The following is a 23,202-nucleotide window of genomic DNA, read 5'->3' on the forward strand; positions in this document are numbered from 1 at the left end:
TTTTTTTTTTATTTTGGTTTTTGGGGGAAGGGGAGGGAGGATAGAGAGGGATAGATGAAAACCACATTTTTTCAGTAGAGAGATGTAAAATACAGAGAAATGCCTCTTGATGGAAATTCCCAAAGTATTTTGGGTGTACAAGAATATGCAGCACTATGACTTAGACTTCCGATCTCACTCTTTAAAATGGAAATTGAATGCCTCATTTTGCACATCTCTCTAATTTACAGAGACTATTCTAAGGTATTTCACTAGATTTCAAAATAATACTGTGAAATTGCCAGCACCTAATATTAGAAGAGTCTTGAGAAAACAGGAGGCTGTATTCTGATCTGGTAGTGTTGTCCAAAGGTACAAGTGTGTTAGGCCAGAATGCGAATTGTATCAGGACAGTATCTGGAAGATGTCTTAAAGACCTAATTTATATCTAGTTAATGATACCACTTACCTCTAAGAACTTGCATGTGCAAGGTAGCTTGACTTGAATGTAAAATTTATTGTAATGTAAAATGTCGCATTTGTGATACATTGATCAATTATTAAAATGCTACTATTTATGCTATCTCATTTTGAGAATAATTTTTGATTTTTTTTTTTAACTTTCATAATAAGCAACTCTTTAAAAGTTAATCTGTTACTGTCTTGTAATGGTTTTGTGTTGCAGTGGTGTTCTGCTGCCTCTAAGATGGTTATTTGATGTTCTATGATATTTACTGGGATTGAGATTACTGCAAGGTCCATTATAAACATTTAAAGAACATAATCATGTTTATGCAGTTCAAAGTAAAACTGTACTGCTTTATTCAGAAAAGACATTAGCTGTAGGATACACTTGGCTGAATTCTATTGATATTTATGTCTATAGTATGGCAAACTAAATTATATGTATATAATTCTGATTCAGTGAGGATTAGATCATGTTTTTTCTGGTTTATTGATTATTTTCATGAAATATGTATTTATGAACAGAGAATATGATTATGATATAACCTTTTCTAGCAGAGGTTAATGCTCATTTATCTTTAGGCCTTATAGTCTCATACTTGTACACACTGAAAAACATAAATGAACCACAGAATATACCATATCCTACCTTAATACATAACTTGATGTATTGGCATAAAAGCTTGATGTAATGTACTGGATGTTGTTGGAGCAGCACTTAGTAACTGCAGTAATATGCTGCTTCTCTGTTACTTGTGCAGTGTTGACTATCACTATCTCTATACATATTAGATTTTATAAATACTCTCTGCTTTCAGTTGCTTTAAAAATCCATACTTGAAAAAGTTATTATTGATCCTTAAGAACTATCGGTTTTTACTACTTGGAGTATCTGAAAACATAGAATCATAGAATCGCTAAGGTTGGACGTCTGGAGATCATCTAGTCCAAACTTCCTGCTCAAGAAGGATCACCTAGAGCATGTTAGATAGAATTGCATCCAGGCGGGTTTTGAGTATCTCCAGAGAAGGAGACTCCACAACCTCTCTGGGCAGCCTGTGCCAGTGCTCCGGCACTCCCACAGTAGAGAAATTCCTCCTCATATTGAGGCAGAACTTCCTATGGTTCAGTTTGTGCCCATTGCCTCTTGTCCTGTCACATGGGACAACTGAAAAGAGTTTAGCCCCATCCCCTTGACATCTTCCCTTCAGGTACTTACAGACATTAATAAGATCCCCCCTCAGTCTTCTCTTCCCCAGGCTGAAGAGGCCCAGCTCTTGCAGCAGTTCCTCATGGGGCAGATGCTTCAGCCCTCTGATCATCTTCATAGCCCTCTGCTGGACTCTCTGCAGTAGCTCCATGWCTCTCTTGTACTGGGGAGCCCAGCACTGGAGGCAGTACTGGAGATGAGGCCTCAGCAGGGCTGAGTAGAGGGGCAGGATCACCTCCCTCGACCTGCTAGCGACACTCTTCCTAATGCACCCCAGGAGACCATTGGCCTTCTCTGCCACATTGCTGGCTCATGGTCAACTTGTCATCCACYAGCTYCCAGGTCCTTCTCTGCAGAGCTGCTCTCCAGCAGGTCAGCCTTCAGCCTGTACTGGTGCATGGCRTTATTTTTTCCTAGGTGCAGGACTCTGCACTTGCCCTTATTGAGCCTCATGAAATTAAATCCATATGTATGCTTGCAGAAGATCAAAACTTACTGGGAGATATTACAATTCTTATCTTTTAAACATACTTTGTGARTGGTTCTGCTAATGAGACTTTACTGTTAGCTCCCTCAGATTCTTCTGTTGCATATTTTGGTAYGATTTCCTTGTCTTTTGACTTGTAGTAATCTAAATTAAAATATCTGGTATGAAGCCAGTTCCCATTGAAGCATGTATTATGAGGCAATAGAATTGTAGCCAAATGATGTAATTTTCTGAAGGACATAATCTTTTTTTTTCTTTTTAAAGAATCTTTTTGTGTACTAGTGCTTTATGCCTGAATTATCTTTGATGTGTATAGAAGTTTTATAATGTATTTATTATACATATATATGTGCTTAATGAGCAAAGGCATCACTGATGCTAAGAGGTATTTGAGTAGTGCAACTGCAAATTTGCAATTTGTCTTTCTAAGTTTTTCATTGCTTCTGAATCTAAAGTGAAGTATTGATGCCAGAATTTTTTAATAGAGCAGGATATTTTGGTACTTAATAATAAATGTAGCTGAGTAGGCAAAACTATGGCTAAGTGAACTCTATTTTCACATTTTATACTATAAGCTATTAGTAGAGATCAATAGGCAAAGGATATTGCCTATTCTACAAAAAAGAGCACAGAATATCTAAGATTAGTTGAGTTTTAATTTTCTTTCCTTGAAGTTCATTTACGTCTCAAACATTGACTCAGCCAGTGGCAGTTGTATCTACCTAGCCTGTATATTGATTGAATATGAGAATTTTCCATGATAGGTTTTGGATACTGAGCTATTGTCTAGGCAGGGCATCTGCAGTCAAACTGAACATTGTTTTAGCTGCACTTCCTGTTCACATTTTAGTGTACAATCTTGAATAAAACATTTCAAAATTAAAAAAAAAWGTTTTAGAGAATTACATTTCTATTTTAGAAAACTGCAGTTTGGTTTGTTTTTGAGGCACTGCAATCAGATCAGGAAGGCTGAGGTCTCCCAAAGGTTGTTAAGTAAAATTTAAGTGCCTGAGTCTAAATTTGACCTATAAAGAGCCCTTAGGCATCCAAACTCCATAGGAACCTGAATTGCAATGTCAGATTCCCTAATTGCTCTAAGTTCACATCCTTTCATATCTGCATTAGTCTTTGGATGGCTTAGGAATTTGGTATCTGTTTGCTTTGTGCCTAGTGCWTGCCAATACCTGTTTGAAAATCTCAAGCTGGGCATTCATCTGCCTGTATTATTGACAGCTGTTTCATCTATTTTCTGATCTGGTTACTACGTGTACCAGCCACTTGAGGGAGGAGATCCTTCCCCTCTGCTCAGCCCTGGTGAGGCTGCGTCAGGAGTGTTCTGTGCAGATCTGGGTTGTAGGAGAGTGTATGAGAGGTACAGACCTACTGGAGCAAGTCCAACAAAGCACCACAAAGATGATGAAGGGCCTGGAGCATCTGTCATAGGAGGAGAGACTGAGAGAGCTGGGAGTATTCAGACTGGAGAAGAAAAGGCTCAGAGGGATCTGATCAATGTGTATATATTTATCTAAAGAGAGAGTGTAAGGAAGACAGAGCCAGTCTCTTCTCAGTGTGCCCAGTGACAGGACAAGAGGCAGTGGACACAAACTGAAACACAGGAAATGCCTTCTAGAAGAAGAATAAGGGAAAAAAAAAACAAAAAAAACAAACACAAAACCCCCAAAACTGGAGGACTTGTCCAGAGAGGGCAGTCTCCATCCCTGGAGATACTCAAAAGCTGTCTGGACAAGGTCCTGGGCAACGTGCTATAGGTGACCCTGTTTGAGCTGGAGGTTGGATATGATGATCTGCAGAAGGGCCTTCCAACCTCAACTGTTCTGTGATTCTGTCTTTAAAATGGTCCTGTACAAGATGTATTCCATGTTTGCCAACATGCCTTCCTGATGACAGTACCCTCCCTCTCTCTGAGTTTGTTTAAATGCCAATATATAAGATGGCTGATACAAAGCTGTGTTAGCTGGTTGCACCATCTGCATCTGATGCTTGTCTGCAATATCTTAACATGCACGAGAAATTGAGTTCTGACTGCTTTACTTTCAAGGAAGGTTATTCTATATCTAGCTGACAACATTTCTGAAACTTTCTCTTTTTAAAACTTGTATTTCTCTAAAAATTAGTTGAAGCTGGACATCTAGTTCAAAATTATTAGTGGTGAGAGCAAATGGAGAGACAGACAAACAGGGCATTYGAGGTGCGTTTTTCTTTTGGAAACAGGTTTAAAATATGATTGATGAGCTACTAATATTTATGTCACCTCATGTGAAATACTTAGTTGGTTTAGAACACTCAACGAAGTTATGGGAAAGGGGTACTGAGCTTCAGTTTCCTGTTCTGCTTGATAGAGCTCTCTCAAACCCTGCTGTCTTTAAGGTGTTTCACATTTTAGGAAAGTTACAGAATATTTTGACTAGCGGATGCATTGTGTGTAAAATATATGCATAGTAATCTTAAGTGTGGTTGTACCCGTTTATATAGCTGTGGCTTTATGCTTTATTGCGTGACAGATAGCTGATTCCTTGAAAAAAGTCATTCGGATAGGATGGGATGCTCCAAGAAACATAGGCAAGGAAGTCTCTGTTAAGGAGAAAAGAGATGTTGCTAATGTAGCTTCTCAAAGCACCGATTGCCTAGTTTCGTTTTGTTACTGTCTTATTTTTTCAAGTTATTTGCAGGTACTATTCTTTGTTTTTTTAAAAGATAGGATATTCATTTTACAGATAATACAAAACAAAAAGAGTATATTATATACAAATTCTTCATTACTTCATTATGACACCTTTAATTAGCTTTATAAAATAGTGTAAGTGATAAAGCTTTTCAAATAAAAATTTCTTAACTGTCTTAGTATTCTGAGCTGTTTGGATAAYGTTTTTTCCATATGTGACTGTAAAGACTTTCCATAAAGTCTTTATTTTCCTGTTCTTCATAGACCCACGCATGTGCTTTAAATATTGTGAATAGTCAGGATCCTATGGGACTTTTGATAGCATATCTTACGTAAGTCTTTGCAAGATTTGACCCAAGTACTTCTTAAGTTTAATTCCCAGAATAGTCACATTCACTCTATACATCAGGGGGTCATCAGCATATGGCACAGAAGCCAGAGATGACACACACACTAGATTTTTTGAATGRTGCAGAACTGCTCTCTATATTAGGCAACAGATTCTAACTCCTACTACATTTCTTCCAACACACTCAGACATTACTTGGAGAAAAATACAGTTGTGTAGTGGTTGCTGAAGCATCTACAAGTTCTTATTTTCTTTTGTATGAAATAGGAATAGTATGTTAATGGGTATATTTAGTTCATCTGCAAAGAGGTGTATGCACACTTGTCTAAATCCAGGCATATTACAGTCAGCAGAGCCTTTAGAGAGCAATTTCAGTACTGTTTCTGAATAGCCCTTCAGAGGCTTAATTAGACAAAGCACCTAAGTTAGGTAGCAGAAGTCAAATGAGCTGAAAACACTCACCCTCTTAACATTAACTGTTAGTATGTAACTGTAGTTGTAGTTGATAACAATAACAATATTGTGACCCACAAATAATATAATTAGTAAAATAGTCTTTAACTCAGTTTGGACCATTCAGTTTGAAAGCTTCCTGAAACAAGTACGTATAGGTACTGTATTTGACGTGAAAGCTATAGATAAGCTTTTCAGAATCACTGCTAACCTGAAATGAGTATTATGTCCTCAGTTTTGACATCCTTTTTCTTTCCCATTCTGTAAATTTGTTGAGCAGAAGGTAATTCTTGGACATGTGTAGGATCTCAGCAGAATTTATATAATGTATCAGCCTTCAAATAAGGCCAATGTATGTGAAAGGTAGGTTTTGGTAGCAGAAAAGCAATTTAAGTGCTARGAACTAATAGCAAAAATGGCTTTCACATGCGCTACATCTGTTAAATTAACCTTCTTCAATGTGGGGCACATATAGTTAGTCATTTAAATCAATAGACAACATAACTCTTTCCATTTTTTTGATAGATATTGTGAATGATGATCGAAGGGTTTCTTATATTCAATATATTTATATTTAAAATTCATATATATAAAAAATAATTGGTTACACATACGTCTTCAGACATGCTGGAGGGGCTAAACCTTTTTATTGCTGCCTTCCAGTCCAGCTTCTCTATGCCTGTTAATATTGCAATATCTTTATTTTTTGAAAACTGTGAAGTTTAGAAAAAGATGTACATGGTAGATCGAGCCCTTCAAATAACTCAGCTAGCCTACTGCCTACTTACTGACACCCTCTTGCTTTGTGACCTGAAGGCTCTTTCACCATCATATTAACAAAATTTAGGTGTCCCATCATCATATGAGCAGACCTGTAGTGGTCCCTGCTTCTGGCCCACACAACAAAAAAAGAAAGATGTGTCTTGGTTTAACATAACAAAAAAGGTGACCTATGATAATTAGTTTTGGTGAGAACAGGAGAGGAACACAAAAGTGGGAAGGTGCTAGAAAGTTATCACCTGTTACCATATAGTAAACATAGATTAACACTTCCAAACGTGATAAGTGATTCTGGATGTTGGTTTTGGATATGCTACTCTTAAGAGATCTGCTCCTTTACTTTGTTTCCTTTTTTTAGGAGTCACAAAGAATTTACCTTCCTAAAAATCACGTTCTTTTTGGGTGTTTGAACTTTGGAACCCAAAAGGTTTTGTGATCCAAAATTACAAGTCTCATTGTAAGTCTTGGCCTCGTGCTAGAACGTGTGCTTGCACACGTGCRCTTGCTTTTGTATTGTGTCTGGCCTGAGCACTGAGACATTTACCAAGTTTTTAGTTCATTTACTTTTGTATTGTGAAGTTTGTATGGATGTTTTATTTTCTGTGATGCTCAGGGAGAGAAAAAAAAATCCCCGTATATTGTTCATTTCACTTTCTTTGCTTTTTGTTTTACAGGAGACACATGAAATTGTGGCTATCAAGAAATTCAAAGACAGTGAAGGTAACATTTTCTCCCCTATAACCTTTTCTTTCCTATATAATCTTTTACATCAACAACAATGCTGTTAATACCTCTCCAGTTAAATAAGAAGTCTCTCATATCAAGTTATGATTCAAAAATGATAATGATATATTAGCTTTGTGAGTATTCAAGGCCTTTGATACTTCATACCTGCCTAGAGGCTGCATTATATWCTCAAACTAGATGAAATTACCATCTTTTTTTCTTGGTGCATCCATGTTAACATTGCTGAGATTGTGGTCCAATGYCTGGTAGTAAGACCTGTCACTTGGAGGCTAGATGTGATCAGGGAATGGCAAAAACTCCTGTTATAACACTGGCTTGACGCGTCTTACTAATTTAAACAACAATGAACTTCATCACCATTTATCTGTGGGAGGAGATTTGAATTAAATATTCATCATTTAAATGATTTTGTTGGAAAGGGGGACTTGAAGGGATAAGTGGAGGAGACAGAGAGGTTGCTAAGAAGTTCTGTGGGAGTTTTCAGTGATCTGTGGGAGACTTTGAGGGAGCAGTGTAAAGTAGCAGGAGTTCTGCTCTCCCTTCATCTGGCTTCGTTCTCCAACAGTGTATTTCGCTCAGAGCAGCTTTGATATACTATCCAGTGTCACTGAGTTTGCAGAGAAGGCTTACTGTTGCTGGCTGAGAGGGTGGTAGAAGACAGGACCCATGGACCTTATTGCTAGTGCTGCCCACGCCCTGCTTCACACTCAGTATTGGTAAAAATAAAGGCTTGGCTCTCTCACCTGCACTTGTTGCTTGAATAATCTAATCCCAGTATCCCATCATAGGCAAAACTGGCAATCAACAACTGTAGGCAGCTTTCTACCTTGCGTATGTCAGAACTTAACTCTGATCCCTAATGGACTTACACAAACCAAATGAGAAGCCAAGTATGAAGTAATAGGGGACTAATCCTGGACTGAGGCAATGCAGCTATGATTTGCTGTATACTATGGCTTCAACTAAAATTCTAATGATGTGTTTAAAGAAATAATAGCCATTTTATTTTAGCAAACTTTTCTTTTTTAGTCTTGTTATGGGATTGCTGATGACCATGGAGATGTGGTTGGCTACAAGGACTTTTATTTTCAGGGTTGGTTGGACATAGTAAAGTCAAATTTGCCCCTGTTCTTTCTGCAGTGCAAACTCTGTTTTGCAGCTGATGTTGCCAGACACTTGAAGGGTGTATTTGATAAATCTTTTAACTCTGCTGTTTAGAAATCTGTTTTAAACCCCAGTTAAAGAATGTAGGGGAGTACTGAATTGGGGTAGTCCTATCAAGCAGGTCATGAGGGTACTTCAGAATTGCATGTAGCTACTTGATCTGGCTGTTTGAGACAGATTCTAACCAATGAAATCCCAGTATCAAGGCCTTAACAGGATTAGTATTTTAGCTGTTCAATCAAAAAAAAAAAAAAAAAAAAAAACACACACGCACAACAAGAAAAAGCAACAAAGCAACATTGCTATTAGGTATGACTTGCCAACAGGATTATGTAATATCACATTACATGACTGATGACTGCTTTTCAGAGCTGTAGCTAGCTGTTTACAAGGTTCAGAAAATATGACAGAAGTTCTCTTCATAGATTTGATCAGTCCATTTAACATATGTCTTGTTAACAGGGTAGTTCATTAAAAACCTGAATATATTATAATTGTTTCTATTACTGTTTTTGTTTCACTGGATTTTTGTTGTTGTTTGATACATGCACGCTAAATGCACTAGGGAATAAAGTGTCTAGTTTTAGAAGAAAGTATGTAATCAGGCTGATTCAAGCCAACACCAAACACTTTAAAATCAGATGATTTAGATTGCTCTAAATTATATGTCTTTTAAAATCAAAACATTTGTGATGGTAGTAGAGTTTTTTTTTCCTCCTTTCTCCTCCTACCTTTCAATTTTTTTCATTCTTCTGATTATGATTGTGTGTGTTTGTATGACTTGTGCTATTCTCTATCCCTTGCCAGTCTGTTTTTACCTTTTGCCTGTTTGGAAAAACAGTTTATTTTCCTTTCCTTTTCTTCCACTGCCTGCATGTACATGGGCAGATTCACTGAATTAATGGATTTTATTTTACTAAATGAAGAGTGCAAACTAATTTAATCTGTTTTACTTGACATTTCTTCGGTAGTATCACCTATAGCCAACCAGTTCAGGGCCCCTCAGTGATGAGAAGTTTACAAAGCTTTAGTAAAACACTCTCCTTTTTTTGAACAACTTTCAGACAGCTAAGTTGTCAAAACATTAGTTGAATTTCTTGATGCTTTAGAATCACAGATTCTAGGCTTCATTGAATCGATGTTTGCTCTACTGCCTTCTGCAGCCACAGCAGTGGTCTGCTTGCTGAATTTGCACTAAAAGCCTTTCATGAAAAACTTATAAGGCATAAAAATCTGTGTTTATGTCTTAATTTGTCGTGGTTGTTGGAAGATAAAGTAATTTTTAGAATGCAATAGATTTGTCTTTCATGTTGACCAAATATGAGCTCTTCATTCCAGTGTCTCTGCTAAGAGCATATTAGCCACATTAGTGCTTCATTCATGGGATATGTGTGTGTGGGTGAGGGAGCTATCTGTACACATATGCTTCAAAAAATATAGATGTATACTACTAGTCTTCAGAATGAAAAAAGATAGAATGCAAAAGATTATTTGTTATTGCTTTTTTTGCTACTGGAAACCTGCATGGTAGTGAAGGGAAGTATGTCAAGGTTATATAGTGAGAGCGCAGTCATCAAGCAGCTCTCTTCCAATACAGAAGGCATCCAAGCAGCAGAAAGAGACCATGTTGGAAAATGAGCCTTTTCCTCTGTAATATCCAGCAACAGAGATTTTAATCAGGGGTTCAAATAAATTATTAATAACATATGTTASTAAGTATTTTTATTTTTAATAAGTTTTAATCTGTCATTTTTACTTTGCACCGTAGAAAATGAAGAAGTCAAAGAAACCACTTTACGAGAGCTTAAAATGCTTCGCACTTTGAAACAGGAGAACATAGTGGAATTGAAAGAAGCCTTCAGAAGAAGAGGAAAATTATACTTAGTTTTTGAATATGTGGAAAAAGTGAGTTGAGTCTGTACTATCCACAATTAAATTATCAGCTAACTGAAAAAGTCTTTAAAATTACTTCTAAAAATGGCACTATTCTAATGTAAAAAGAATAGCAAGTTCTTCTGAATACAAATTGTTCATAGTTAGACCTATACTGTGAGAAAACACCACCAATAACTTTATTATTGCTTTTACCTCATGTGATGTATTTTTAGTTGTTATTGCTAAATAGCTTCAAAAAATATTTCATATATGAACACAAACACATTCAAATCATGTGGACTGGAATATATATATATATATATATAATTGTATATGAACTCCATAGTCTTTCAGAACAAGATCATGGGTTTCTGACATGCAATTTTTTGCAACTTTATCATTCCTCCTCCGTTAAAAAGAAGATTTATATTTCTGTTTTTCTCTAACAAGTTCAGCATCAGCAGTTGCTTAGAAAGATTTGGCAAAAGTCACTACCATTATTTCGAATCCTGACCTCATTTGAACCCATTCCAAAATTTTCTTAGATTGGCCCACTACTGCCAAGTGGGCCAGGTCAGCTTCTAGGAGAAACAGCATAGAACACATTGGTCTTTCCAGTATTTTTGTAGACTTTATGGCCACAGTAAACCTTACTTTTGTATTCTAACTGTTCAGCATTTCTTACTGAAAACAACTAGATGATATTTTGTTACATAAAGTAAAACTATGTGCAAGCATAAAAAATATATCACATACATGTGGCTTTCATCGGGTGTTGTTCTCCTGATTGAAATTCTCGTTTAATATCAAAGTGATGTTGCAGTGCTGCACCGTGCTAGTTCTCTTCAGTCAGTTGCCCCTTATATGTGAAGATATCTCATCCTAGATATTGTGTCTCTTTACCTCAGTTTATAATTGATTATGTAGTACGGTTTCATTACATAATGTAAGGTGACCTATGCTATGACATGGATTGGCAGAAATAGTAGTGTGGTGCTCGAGCAGATCAGCAACTTCTAATGTGGTAGATCTTACTTAGCCCTAACATCCAAAGCTTGCCTTACTCTTCCTTTGCTTCCTGTGGTTCATCCAAACTTTTGGAATGTCTTTGATCACATACAAACTGGAAGATAACATTTAATCTTGTGTTACCATTCACTTGGTTGAGTTTACTCTAGCAGTGGTTTGGAAGATCAGCATAGAAAATGTTAACTGATCTAATAAGGGTATATTTCAAAAAAAAAAAAAGGTTAGTATATTGGGTAAATAAAGCAGAGTGCAATATTTAACATATTTGCATCAGAGTAAAAGAATATAATGCTAAAGGTAGACATCACATATAGCTTGTTCATAATATCATTCCTGTTTCAACAGTCATCTTTGTTTTCAGCTAAACTTCACAATTTATAGATGTTTCTCATTTTCAAATGTGTAAAATAGTTTCCACAGCTCCTTATAGATGCTTTTCGAGACCAGGGTAATTTCTGTATTTGTGAATGAGGAATGGTAAAAACAATTAAATAAAATATGGTAAAATACGGTAATTTTTGTTTTAACTGATTATGAGTGCCTTTTATCCTTTAAGGAATCTTAGGTCTGCAATACCCAAATCTAGATTACTTAAATTAACATTTAGTCTAATATCCATCCTCTGCTTAGTTGATTAATAATTCCTTAGGGTATTATTTATGCCCATATGAGGCATTTTTATGTCTTTATTATTTCATTCACACTGACAGGTTTTTGTCCTGCTATGTGAAAGCAGTAGAACTAACTTAAAAATTAAGAAAATGGTATGTTAAAGCATGGTAGGATATTTATGAAATGCTGTTCTCAACTAAGTTTTTCATATAGCAACACTGAGCTGGAGTTTCTGTTTAAGCAATCTCTTAGATTAAAACTTCTAAAAATCATTTATTTACAARTGGTTTGATGACAGATTTTAAAGGTCTCAGAGTACATTTGTGGTTCGCTTTTAAGGAATACTGTCTTCACAAGTGCTTTCTCTAGAATGAAAACAGCTAGTAGCATGTGAATGACTAAAACTTACTCTTTGAATGTTAAACTGGTTTTCATAGCTAGACTCACTGGCATAAGTGTGTTCCTTTGTATGCTGAAGATATGCTTATCTGGCTACTAGTGTATGTATTTTAAATAATATGTCTTTTAAACACTTAGAATATGCTTGAATTGCTAGAAGAAATGCCAAATGGAGTTCCACCAGAAAAAGTGAAAAGTTATATCTACCAGCTAATTAAAGCAATTCACTGGTGTCATAAGAATGATATTGTTCATAGAGGTAAGTTTGTAGTTTTACATATAGAAGTGAGCCCCTGATAGAAATTTACTATATGGAAAGATGTTATAGCTTGAATTAATTTGCACTGATGTAAATATAAGTTCTTATTTAATGTCTGTGAAAAAAAAAATCTTTGAATTTGGCTGAGTGTTAAGCCTGCCAAGCCTCAGGTCGCTTTAAAACATATAAAGCTTGTTTTCCACTGGTGTCTTTGGCATATAAGTAGAGATGGTACCATATGCACAGTGAAGCAAAACTATGCCACAGACATTGCCAAAGAAAAGGAACTGTTTAAATATTTCATGGCACTCAGTCATTTCACTTTTGAATATAATAATAAAATATTAAGAGAACAGTAACGCAGAACTTAAAGCTTGGTCATCTGCGCTTACTGGTATAAGTCAATTCCTCCAAACTCCCATGAGTTCAGCTCTGTGTATGTACTTTTCTCCTCAATTTCAAGTACTTGCAATTTGTACTTTGATGTATGAATTTATCTAGTTTTATTTATGTTATCCTAATTTAATAAAATCATATTCTGTCTTATGACTTTGCAAAAGTGACATTTCTAATGTATAAGAATTTTCATCTTTTGGAAACTTTTAGTGCACTACTTGTATTTGAGATTGACCAAACACAGACAAGAATCTGTAAATATTTTGTGAAATGTTGTTTGAAGAAATGTAGCTTATACAAATACCACAATATCCATATAGGAATAAAAACCAGGCTTGTGTAACTAGAGAACATGTTTTTTCTAAAGAAATGGTAAGAGGTGCACGARTAGATTGTCATAATGCTGAAGAAAATGAGTGCACATAGTTAATGTTTTACTGGTTAACTGGGTAATTAAAGATGGTTCTACATACTCCTTTGCAATATACAATATTCTGCATATTGTTTTGATGTCTAGGAATATGTGTAAGCACCCTTCATCTTCCTTTATTTTGTTGAGAAACTACTTAAAAGGCCTCACATTATAGCAAATGAATTCTGCGTGTTTACAAACGTCATCATTTGAAGCCTAGTGATACTTGTTTCAGCAGTTGCTCCTGTAATGCTTTGTTTGTGATTATTTGAATATCTTAAATACATCATATTGTTCACTAAGTTTAAAATTAAGAAGGTTAACAGGTATCTTCTTTTTCTCTGTTATTCCAATACGCCAGATATCAAACCAGAGAATCTCTTAATAAGCCACAATGATGTTCTGAAGTTGTGTGACTTCGGTAAGTTCAATAGCTAGATATATGTTTGTTTGTTTTCTAGAGAAAATCTCTGTGCAATCTTCTCAGTGCAATGCTGTCTTATTCTTGTAAGAGTTAAACAGTGTGTACTGTTTAAATTCATTTTAGTGCTCAGAATTGATTACTCATTCAGGTTGTTGCTTTAATTTCAAAGATCTCTGAGCTTTAATGTTCATGTCTCGTGAAATACCAGTGTTAATGCAGCCATTCTATTGACATGTTACTTCTTCCTATATTCTAGAGTTTTTACTAGCAGTGTTATTGGCACTCAGTTAAGAAAAGCTCAGACGATAAGTAGATTAGAAGGTAGCAGAACTGTAGATTTATCTGGCCTTTATATATTTAAAAAAAGTGTTTTTCGTTGTTTAGTAAAGACAGTGAAATTCTTTAACTTTTTGTATTCTTCTTAAAACACTGGTTCTTAGGGACTTTTATGTTTGTCTTCACTTGTATATAACAACTTGTGTTATTGTGTTAATCAAGGAGTCATATGTGATCATATGATTAATGACTGAATAGCTGGAGAATAAAGTCAGAGTTGTATATGCAATGTTAACTTTGTTATTTCCTGACTTACGAATGCCTGTTTAATGACAACTTAAGGCTTTGAAGAATCAGCACCTAAGCACAAGACAAACTGTGGCCGTGTGAGTAATCCTCAGAAGACAACAGGGCAGAGTATACACTGATTCCAACAACCTGTATTTTTGTTCTAAATGCTACATAAACACAGAATAAAACATTGTCTCTAAAAAGCCTACAGTTTGACTTGGTGAATAAAAACCAATTCCAGAGCACTACACAAAGGCACTTTCAGTGAGAGCTGTTTTCATGAAAGCTGTCGTTTCAGACCTCTGCAATTTTGAATGGAAAAAGGAGCTGTTGGAAAAAAATAAATTGCAACAGCTTTTAGTAATAAAAAAATGATGTTCATTTGCAGGGCTTTGTATTTCTTTTAATCCTAAATGCATTTTTGCTTAAGCATTCAGAAACAATCACCTTTCTAGGAAAAGCCTCCAAATTTTCAGTCCATAGGAGTTCTTTGAATTAAGCTGGCATTTATTTTGCAGTGTGAAGAACTACAGAGCTCTAATAAAAAATAATGGTAATATTGCAGRGGGCTTAGGTAGGTACTGTAGCCGTTTCTGGTGCTGGGGGCCTTCTGTCTGCATCTCTGCAGCTGCTTTCTCCTGGCAGCTCTGTCCCCTCCAGTGACACTGCGCTGGGGCAGTATTTTTCCCTCAGCTTCCTGCCATGGTGCCCCAGGCCCTGCCCTTGCAGACCAAGGCCTTGAGCGCTGCCATGACAGGTGCCCCGTGAGGTGGGGCCAGCAGCCTGCCCCTGCCCCTGGTGTGTTACATGGGGGAGCCAATGACTGCCAGGCACGGGGCTTGACAACCAATCAGCAGGCAGCACCAGCCCCTGCCCAGAACGTGCTCCAATCAGGGCCAACGGCATTACAAGCAGGAACAGCCAATAGGGGTGTGAGTAGGTCCTGCTGGAGAGGAAGGCCAGGCTACTCTGCCATGGAGCCCCCTCGCCTCCCATCCCCACCGGCCCCTGCGGAGAGTCTGCCCTTCCCCCTCTCACCTTCCCCTTCCTCTTTCATTTTTAATTCTTTCCCTGAAAGTGACTTTTTGCTGTTGGTGCGTGGCATAAGCTAACAAATCTCTATGCACGGACTTGTCATGACATTCTGTGTGCAAAGGAGCTTTGCAGGAAAATAAGCCAAACAATGTGATCATGTTTTGGATGACAGTCTTCTCAGTAAAATTATACAATTATGAATTCTATCASAATGATGTTCTGTCTAGTTTGTAAGCTTGCTGATCTCATACGCTATAGCCAGATTTTTTTTCTAGTGTTGGAAGAGAAATGCAATCACAGTGTACTCCCAGTGCCCAGGAGAAGAAGGTGAATRAAGTTGTGAGAACTTGTGTTGTCATTATTGATTATGTAGCTTCGAACTTTGCTTCATGTTTCAGATTTCGTTGAGTTTAAAGTACCAAGCAACTTTTATAATTTGGGATCAATTATAATTATTTAGCCCTACTGCTAATTGACATTATTATTGTAAATTGCTTTGGTTACTACTGCAAAAATACCTGCCAGAAGGGAATTAAACACACAAATTTCTTGCACATGTGCAGCACAGGATATTAGAGTTTGACTTTTAGAATGACACAAAACATGCTGCCTGTCTACCTAACTCGCTTCATGATTTGGAACACAGGTTCTTGTCATGTGGTCAAGTAATRACAACAAATGCAAACAAAAAATCTTTATGTCCATCCGAATGCAAATATTAAAGTAACTGAGTGTTTCAGAATTAACTCAGTGGACAAAATAATTCAGAAAGAAAAAGCTCAAAACTCTTAACAAGTTCTTTGTAGTCCTTGTGCTGTGTTTTGTACATATCGTACTAGATAAAAATGAGTTTGAATATGGTGCTTGCTTGGGCACATGGCGTGTGGGTGTAGTTTCTGCCAATAGAAATGGAAAAAGAGAACAGTACGAAATGCCAGCTACAGCAGATGCATCCAACTGTTGTTGGAAATAGTTATGTGTTCTGTACACTGTTATGTGTGCTGCTTCAATGACAGTGCTTCAGAATTACTTACTCTAACAATCTCTTAATCTCTGTATAATGTTTAAGCATAGAAATCATGAAACACAGGACTGGAAAAGACCTCAGGAAATTCTCTAGTTCTTCCACCTACTCAAAGAAAGGATTAGGCATGTCTCTGTCATTCTTGACTGATGTTTCCTTAATGTATTCTTTAAAATCTTAGTAATTGAGGTTCCACAGCATTGCTAGGCACTTAGTTAAGTACTTAAATGCCATTAATGTTAGAATGCTTTACTTGTCTAACTTTGATTTGCCTTCCTTCTACATAAGAAGCTGACAAGCTTCTGAACTGCCTTTTCCCTCACACCTTTTTTCTTGACATCTCTCCTACTCTGGTTATGACTCTCCTCTGGTTATGGCTTTTTTGAAATCTGTTGTTCTATTTTGGTTGTTCCTTCCTCCTTACATTCTGATGCATTTTGCAAACCCGTTTTTGTAGTTACTCTCAGCTAAATCACTTCCATCTTCATTTTCTGATCTAGTTCTTTCCTGCTGCTTAGAGTTCAGTCCAGTCTTCTCCCTAGTTACCTCCTCTTACTTTTATAGCAAAAAATTGTTCCCACCACCTCAACACTTGGAGGAATGAGCAGYAGTGTTCTGAACTCGTTTTGTCACCATAGTAAATGAGTAATTGTGTCTTTAGAAAGATATTATGCTTCCTTGAAGTATGGATTCTGTCCATCATCTTTCAGCATGGTAACATAGAATCTAAGCAAGAGTAAAATGGTTTTCTAAGTCACCCAGCTATATATATATATATATGCATCACACTGAAGCGCATGATAATACTTATTTTCTGTCTTGCTGCATCAAATCCGTACTGCACCTTATTTGGAAAGGTAGGGGGCTAATCCTTTCTGGGACTATATTAGCTGCTGATGATCTCTGAACATCATTTGTAGCTCCTACTTGGGGCCAGGTTCCAGTGGACAGGCCTGGAGGGAAGATTGCATCCTGATCTTAATTGCTTCTTCAGGGACAGATTTACTGGTGGGCTGCCAGGCTTTTGCCCTACCATTAGCACAGGGGCTGCCATGGTGTATTTGTTTAGGTCGTGTGATATCTTTTTCTTCATTCAGTTTGGGGCTTCCTGCTCTTCATTTTGGCTATCCACTTTCTCCTGGTTATTTTCTTCCCTCTCTCCTCTAAATTGATGAATGAAAGATTTTTTTTTTTTCACTGACAAGATTAATCAGATGGGTCATGTAATTTGAAACAGAAGCAGTACTGCCTGAGTAATTCTAAATGCAGTAATGTTTATAATCCTAATGATAGTCTTCAGTTAAAAAAAAAGATTCCTTTCAAGCTTTTTGCCATCAGCATCAGTAGTGTTCAGTAGATTTTATGGGGACCGAATAGAATTATTCCTATTTTGGGACAATATTGAAATACCTGTTCATCTTTGTACATGTCTTCTAGATTACTGCCTCTTGAAGGAAGAGATATCTTATTTATGAAAAGTAGTAACAGTACCCTATGTCAATACCAAACTTTTTTATTGCTTTCTTAAATCACTAGTCTATTAATAATCTCTACATCCAAACTTTTACTCCAACATAGAGGAAATCAGCGTACCGCGRGGGTCAGTGTGACTGGACTCCTTCAGACTAAGCTGTCAAATGAGATCTGCTTTCAGAATAAGAAAATCTCACAACCTTAGAATCACAGTTGTGTAAGAAAAGCACTTTTGGCAGTTTCTACGTATGAATTTGGAAATAAAGAAAAATGACTGTTGCATTTAAGTGGCACATTGATTCTGAAAATGAAATTACACCTTAAACCTCTGCAGGACTCTAGAATTTTTATTCTTTATTCGTCACTTAAGAAATAATAGAAAGACTCCCAGTGGTCTAATTGAAGTGAATTTTGGATCAAGTTTTAATGCCACATCCCAATAAAAAAAGCATTTTTAAAATGTTGCTTCTGCAGTTCAGCCCCACAGATTTGTCTCAGCTTGAGCTCCGGTAAGGAACATACACATACAGAGTCTTACTGCTGAGCTCTGTCTGACCTCAGTCTCACCTTATTATTAGTTATTTGAAAACAGCAGGATYCATGATACTTTTCTAAAAATAATGACAGCATCTGCCCTGTAGTACTTCTAAGTGAAGACTCTAATAACATCATCCCTGTAGTGCTCAGCTGACTTTATAAATTGAGAATAGGGGGAATGAAAACAAAATCTAAATTATGCCTACCMCTGGACATTCCAGTATATGCCTTCTTCTCTGTGTCACTCTTCTAAGCTGTTATGCGTTAAGACAAAAGTCAACCTCTGGTACAATTGTAAATAAGTAGACAGTTATTGGTTCTTAACAAACTGATGTGGAGAAGGAAGTTATTTTAGATTTGGATTCTGATTGTAAATTTGATAAGAGCCTTGCTTTGTATGTGATGATAAAGYATGTGGGAAACACACATCAGTGCAGGATGATATGCAATATGTAGCAGTTTTGCTCAGATCTTCTGCCTTTTGTAATTGCAGGGAAATGATCATTTTCATTGCCAAGTAAGGTGGACTGTGCTAACCTCATACAAAAGTTAAAATCAGAGAGGGAGGTTCTCACACAAGAATAATCCATAGGTTCTTGGGGAGGRTCGTCAGACAAGAATAATTCATAAATTCTTGACCAGTTGAAAAAAAAAATGAATGCAGTGTGACTGTAGTAGTTAGGATCAATGAGTGAAGAGTCTACTCCCCAGTTATACCACAGACTCACAGAATGGTTAAGGTTGGAAGAGACCACTGGAGATCATCTAGTCCAATCCCCTTGCTCAAGAAGGGTAASCTAGAACATATTAGACAGGATCGCATAGAGGCGAGTTTTGAATATCTCCAGAGAAGGAGACTCCACAGCCTCTCTGGGCAATGTATTTCAGTGCTCTGTCACTCTCACAGTAAAGTTTTTCCTTATATTCAGGCGAAACGTCCTGTGGTTCAGTTTGTGCCCATTGCCTCTAGTCCTGTCACTGGACACCGTTGAAAAGAGTCTGGCCCTGTCCCCTTGACACCTTCCCTTAAGGTATTTGTAGACCTTGATAAGGTCCCCTCTCAGTCTTCTCCAGGCTAAACAGGCCCAGCTCTCGCAGCCATTCCTCATAAGAGAGATATTCCAGTCCTATATGTGCCTTTGTAGCACTACATTGGACTCAATCCAGTGGCTCCATGTCTCTCTTGTCCTGGGGAGCCCAGAACTGGACACAGTACTTGAGATGTGGCCGCACCAGGGCTGAGTAGAAGGGGAGAATCATCTCCCTCAACCTGCTGGCAACACTCTTCCCAATGTACCCAAGGATACCATTGGCCTTCTTGGCCACAAGGGCACATTGCTGGTTCATAATCAACTTGTCTTCCACCAGCACTCCCAGGTCCTTCTGCGGAGCTGGTCTCCAGCAGGTCAGCTCCCAACTTGTACTGGTGCCTAGGGTTATTTTTCCCTAGGTGCAGGATAGTGCACTTGCCCTTATTGAACTTCATGAAGTTCCTCTCCATCCAGTTCTCCAGACTGTCCAGAACTCTCTTTATGGCAGCACAGCCTTCTGGGGAATCAGCTACTCCTCCCATTCGGTATCCTCAGCAAACTTGCTGAGGAAGCACTTTCTCCCTGCATCCAGGTCATTGATGAGGAAGTTAAACAAGTCTGGCCTCAATACTGACCCCCTAGGGGACACCACTAGCCGCAGGCCTCCAACTAGATTCTGCACCACTGATGACAACCCTCTGAGCTCTGTCTTTCAGCCAGTTCTCAATCCACCTCACTGTGCACTTGTCTAGCCCACACTTCCTGAGCTTCTCTAGGAGGATGTTACGGGAGACAGTGTCAAAAGCCTTGCTGAAGTCAAGGTACACAACGTCCACTGCTATCCCCTCATCTACCCAGCCAGTCAGTCCATCACAGAAGGCCATCAGATTGGTTAAGCAGGATTTCCCCTTGGTGAATCCATGCTGGCTACTCCTGATCACCTTCTTTKCCWCCAYATGYCTGGAGATGACATCCAGRAKGAGCTRTTCCATCACCTTTCCAGRGATGGAGGTGAGGCTGACTGGCCTATAGTTGCCTGGGTCCTCCTTTTTGCCCTTCTTGAAGACTGGAGTGGCATTGGCTTTCTTCCAGTCCTCAGGCACCTCTCCAGTTCTCCATGACTTTTCAAGGATGATGGAGAGCGGCCTGGCAACAACATTCGCCAGCTCCCTCAGTACCTGTGGATGCATCCCATCTGGGCCCATGGATTTGTGGATGTCATGTTTKCCTAAAAGATCTCTAACCTGATCCTCCTTGATCAAGGGAAAGTCTTCCTTTCTCTTCTCCTTTCTCGTCTCCAGGCCCTGGCATTCTTGAGGGCTGCTCTTAGCAGTGAAGTCTGAAGCAAAGAAGGCATTCAGTAACTCTACCTTCTTTCTATCCTTTTCACCAGGGCCCCCACTCCATTCAGCAGCAGGTCCACATTTTCCCTAGTCCTCCTCTTGATGTATTTGAAGAATCCCTTCCTGTTGTCCTTGACATTGCTTGACAGACTTAATTCCAAATGGGCCTTAGCCTTCCTCGTTGCATCCCTGCCTACTCTGACAACATTCTTGTATTCCTCTCAAGTGGCTTGTCCCTCTTCCACATTCTGTGTACTTTCTTCTTCTGTATGAAGACAGAAGCTCCTTGTTAATCCATGCAGATCTCCTGCCCCCTTTGCTGGACTTGTTACTCATAGGATTCATCACCGTTGAGCCTGGAGGTAGTGATGCTTGAATCAGCTCTCTTGCACCCTGCCTTCCTTCTAGGCCCCTAACTCATGGGATTCCTCCAAATGGTTTCCTGTAGAGGTCAAAGTCCRCTCTCCTGAAGTCCAGGGTTGTTATCCTACTTATTGTTCTGCTTCCTCCACGCAGGATCCTGAACTCCACCATCTCATGGTCACTGCAGCCAAGGCTGCCCCCAACCTTCACATCTCCAGCCAGTCTGTCTGTCTTTGTTAGTACAAGGGCCAGCAGGACACCTCTCCTCATTGACTCATTAAGTTTCCATTGTTATGAATTGTCTGCTGTAAAAAGCGCCTCACAATGAAATTTAGTGACTATATTTCAATGGCTTATGTGGCATACCGACAAGTAACTTTTATCTATCTGTTTTTTATTATGGTAAAGCACAAAAGTCATGGCAGAATGCCACAGACTTCTGAGGACAGTGCACTAGTAAACTTGTCATTAAAGCAGGAGTGTTAACATTCAGTGCTGCATCAATAAAAACCTGTGTTTCAGCAAACACTTGCAATCTCTGGAGACATCATTGTGCACTAGGGGATGTAAACTGTTTCTTTTTAAATAGATGTAACCTCTTAATGCCAAAATCAGTAGTGGCATGCATATTTATTGAAAATACAATATAATCTTTCACCTTCATTGTTTTTTTCACAGGCTTTGCTCGTAATCTCTCTGAAGGAAGCAATGCTAACTATACAGAATATGTGGCTACCAGATGGTACCGTTCTCCTGAACTCTTGCTTGGGTAAGTACAGGTTCTAGAACAGCCATGACACATAAACATTGGCTAATTCTTTGCGTTTTGTCAAGTATCTTTTGTGAGTTTTACATGTGGGGAACTATAGTTCATTTAAAGGGTAAATTTAAAGAAACTTGCAGATTTTTATGAAGTATTTTAGTTCATGTAAGTTGACATGCATCAGTGATCATGGTCACTGCTGAGGTGGTACAAAAAGATGATGCTAGCTTTTTAAGTGGACAGGAAGAATTTATTGGAGGAAAGTTTGTGAATCACTTTATTAAAGCACTGAATAGCTAGTGTCATGCAACCTGTGCAAGCAGTAGTTACGTGAGTAGCCTCAGTCAGACAATTTAATTTTGCTCTTTTTTCATCTGTAAAATAAGGAATTTCTCACCTTGCAAGGTTAAATAGTTTTTCAAATATTATATGAATAAATTCATAGAACCCAAACGGGTAAAGGAAAGGACATAAATAACTGAAATTATACAGCATGTGGTCTTTCCATTACTATCAGGTTGTACTGTGCATTTCTTTTAAACTTTATGAGAACAAAACACTCCTGTACAATACATTTCCTGTATGTATAACATATATATACTTTCGTATGTGTAGTCTAGAAATAAAGAATTGGTAGCCACAGATTCAAACAAAGAAGAGCTTTAAGCCAGATGTTTCATGCTGCTGAGAAACAGATCTTTGTGGAACCTTTGATTAACACTGAACTAGAAAACAGACATTTCTTGAATAGATAAAGCATAAGGTAATAATTATTCTGTCAATAAAGTCATCACACTATTTATAGAGCTCTACTAATCTTAATCCAGTTAGTATGCATTTGCATTGTTGTATGCAGAACAGTATGTTAAAATTACCATTAAAAACCTCGAAACTTTGTTTTTCATGTTTTGAGGAAAACAGATATTATTAAACATCCAAGAAGATATATGTTTTTAAAAAACTTGAGAAAACCATCAATAGTGGCCTTTTTATTTATATAGCTTTTTATTATCTGTCTCTATTATTGATTAGGTTTTAAGAGGAAAGACATGAAAAACTTGACATGTACAGTATTAATCTGACTTGAATTTTTTGAAACTGTTTTATTAGCACAAAAAAATTTATCAAGAGTCATGGATGCACATAATTGACTAAATTTATCTGATTAGCTTGTAGAGAAAGGGGAGGTGTGTGTGTGTTTGATGCATATGACTTCAACTTTGCTGATATAATGCCAAGTTTTTCTGGCACAAGTAATGTCTCTTTCTTGGCAATCCTGTTCTATTTCCTAGACACTGCTCTTGCCCATTTCCCCTCCTCCTCGTATTTTACCAAATCTTTAT

At 37.7% G+C, this 23,202-nt stretch overlaps 1 protein-coding gene across 6 annotated transcripts in view; it reads left to right on the forward strand.

Moving 5' to 3' along the window:
- The window catches only part of CDKL5 (cyclin dependent kinase like 5), a 119,873-nt gene that overhangs the window by 52,970 nt on the left and 43,701 nt on the right, over positions 1 to 23,202 (forward strand). For all 6 annotated transcript variants that reach the window (XR_014898015.1, XM_085323180.1, XM_085323176.1 and 3 more), the window contains exons 4-8: positions 7,081 to 7,126; positions 10,086 to 10,222; positions 12,371 to 12,491; positions 13,661 to 13,720; positions 21,775 to 21,865. Coding sequence is in view for 5 of the 6 variants with exons in the window: in XM_085323180.1 (XP_085179306.1) it covers positions 7,081 to 7,126; positions 10,086 to 10,222; positions 12,371 to 12,491; positions 13,661 to 13,720; positions 21,775 to 21,865 (455 nt within the window). In the remaining variant the exon portion in view is untranslated. The remainder of the gene's footprint in view (positions 1 to 7,080; positions 7,127 to 10,085; positions 10,223 to 12,370; positions 12,492 to 13,660; positions 13,721 to 21,774; positions 21,866 to 23,202) is intronic.

Source organism: Rhea americana, unplaced genomic scaffold (assembly GCF_003343005.1).
Source record: "Rhea americana isolate MKP2758 unplaced genomic scaffold, rheAme1 scaffold_82, whole genome shotgun sequence".
In the NCBI taxonomy this organism is placed as follows: domain Eukaryota; kingdom Metazoa; phylum Chordata; class Aves; order Rheiformes; family Rheidae; genus Rhea; species Rhea americana.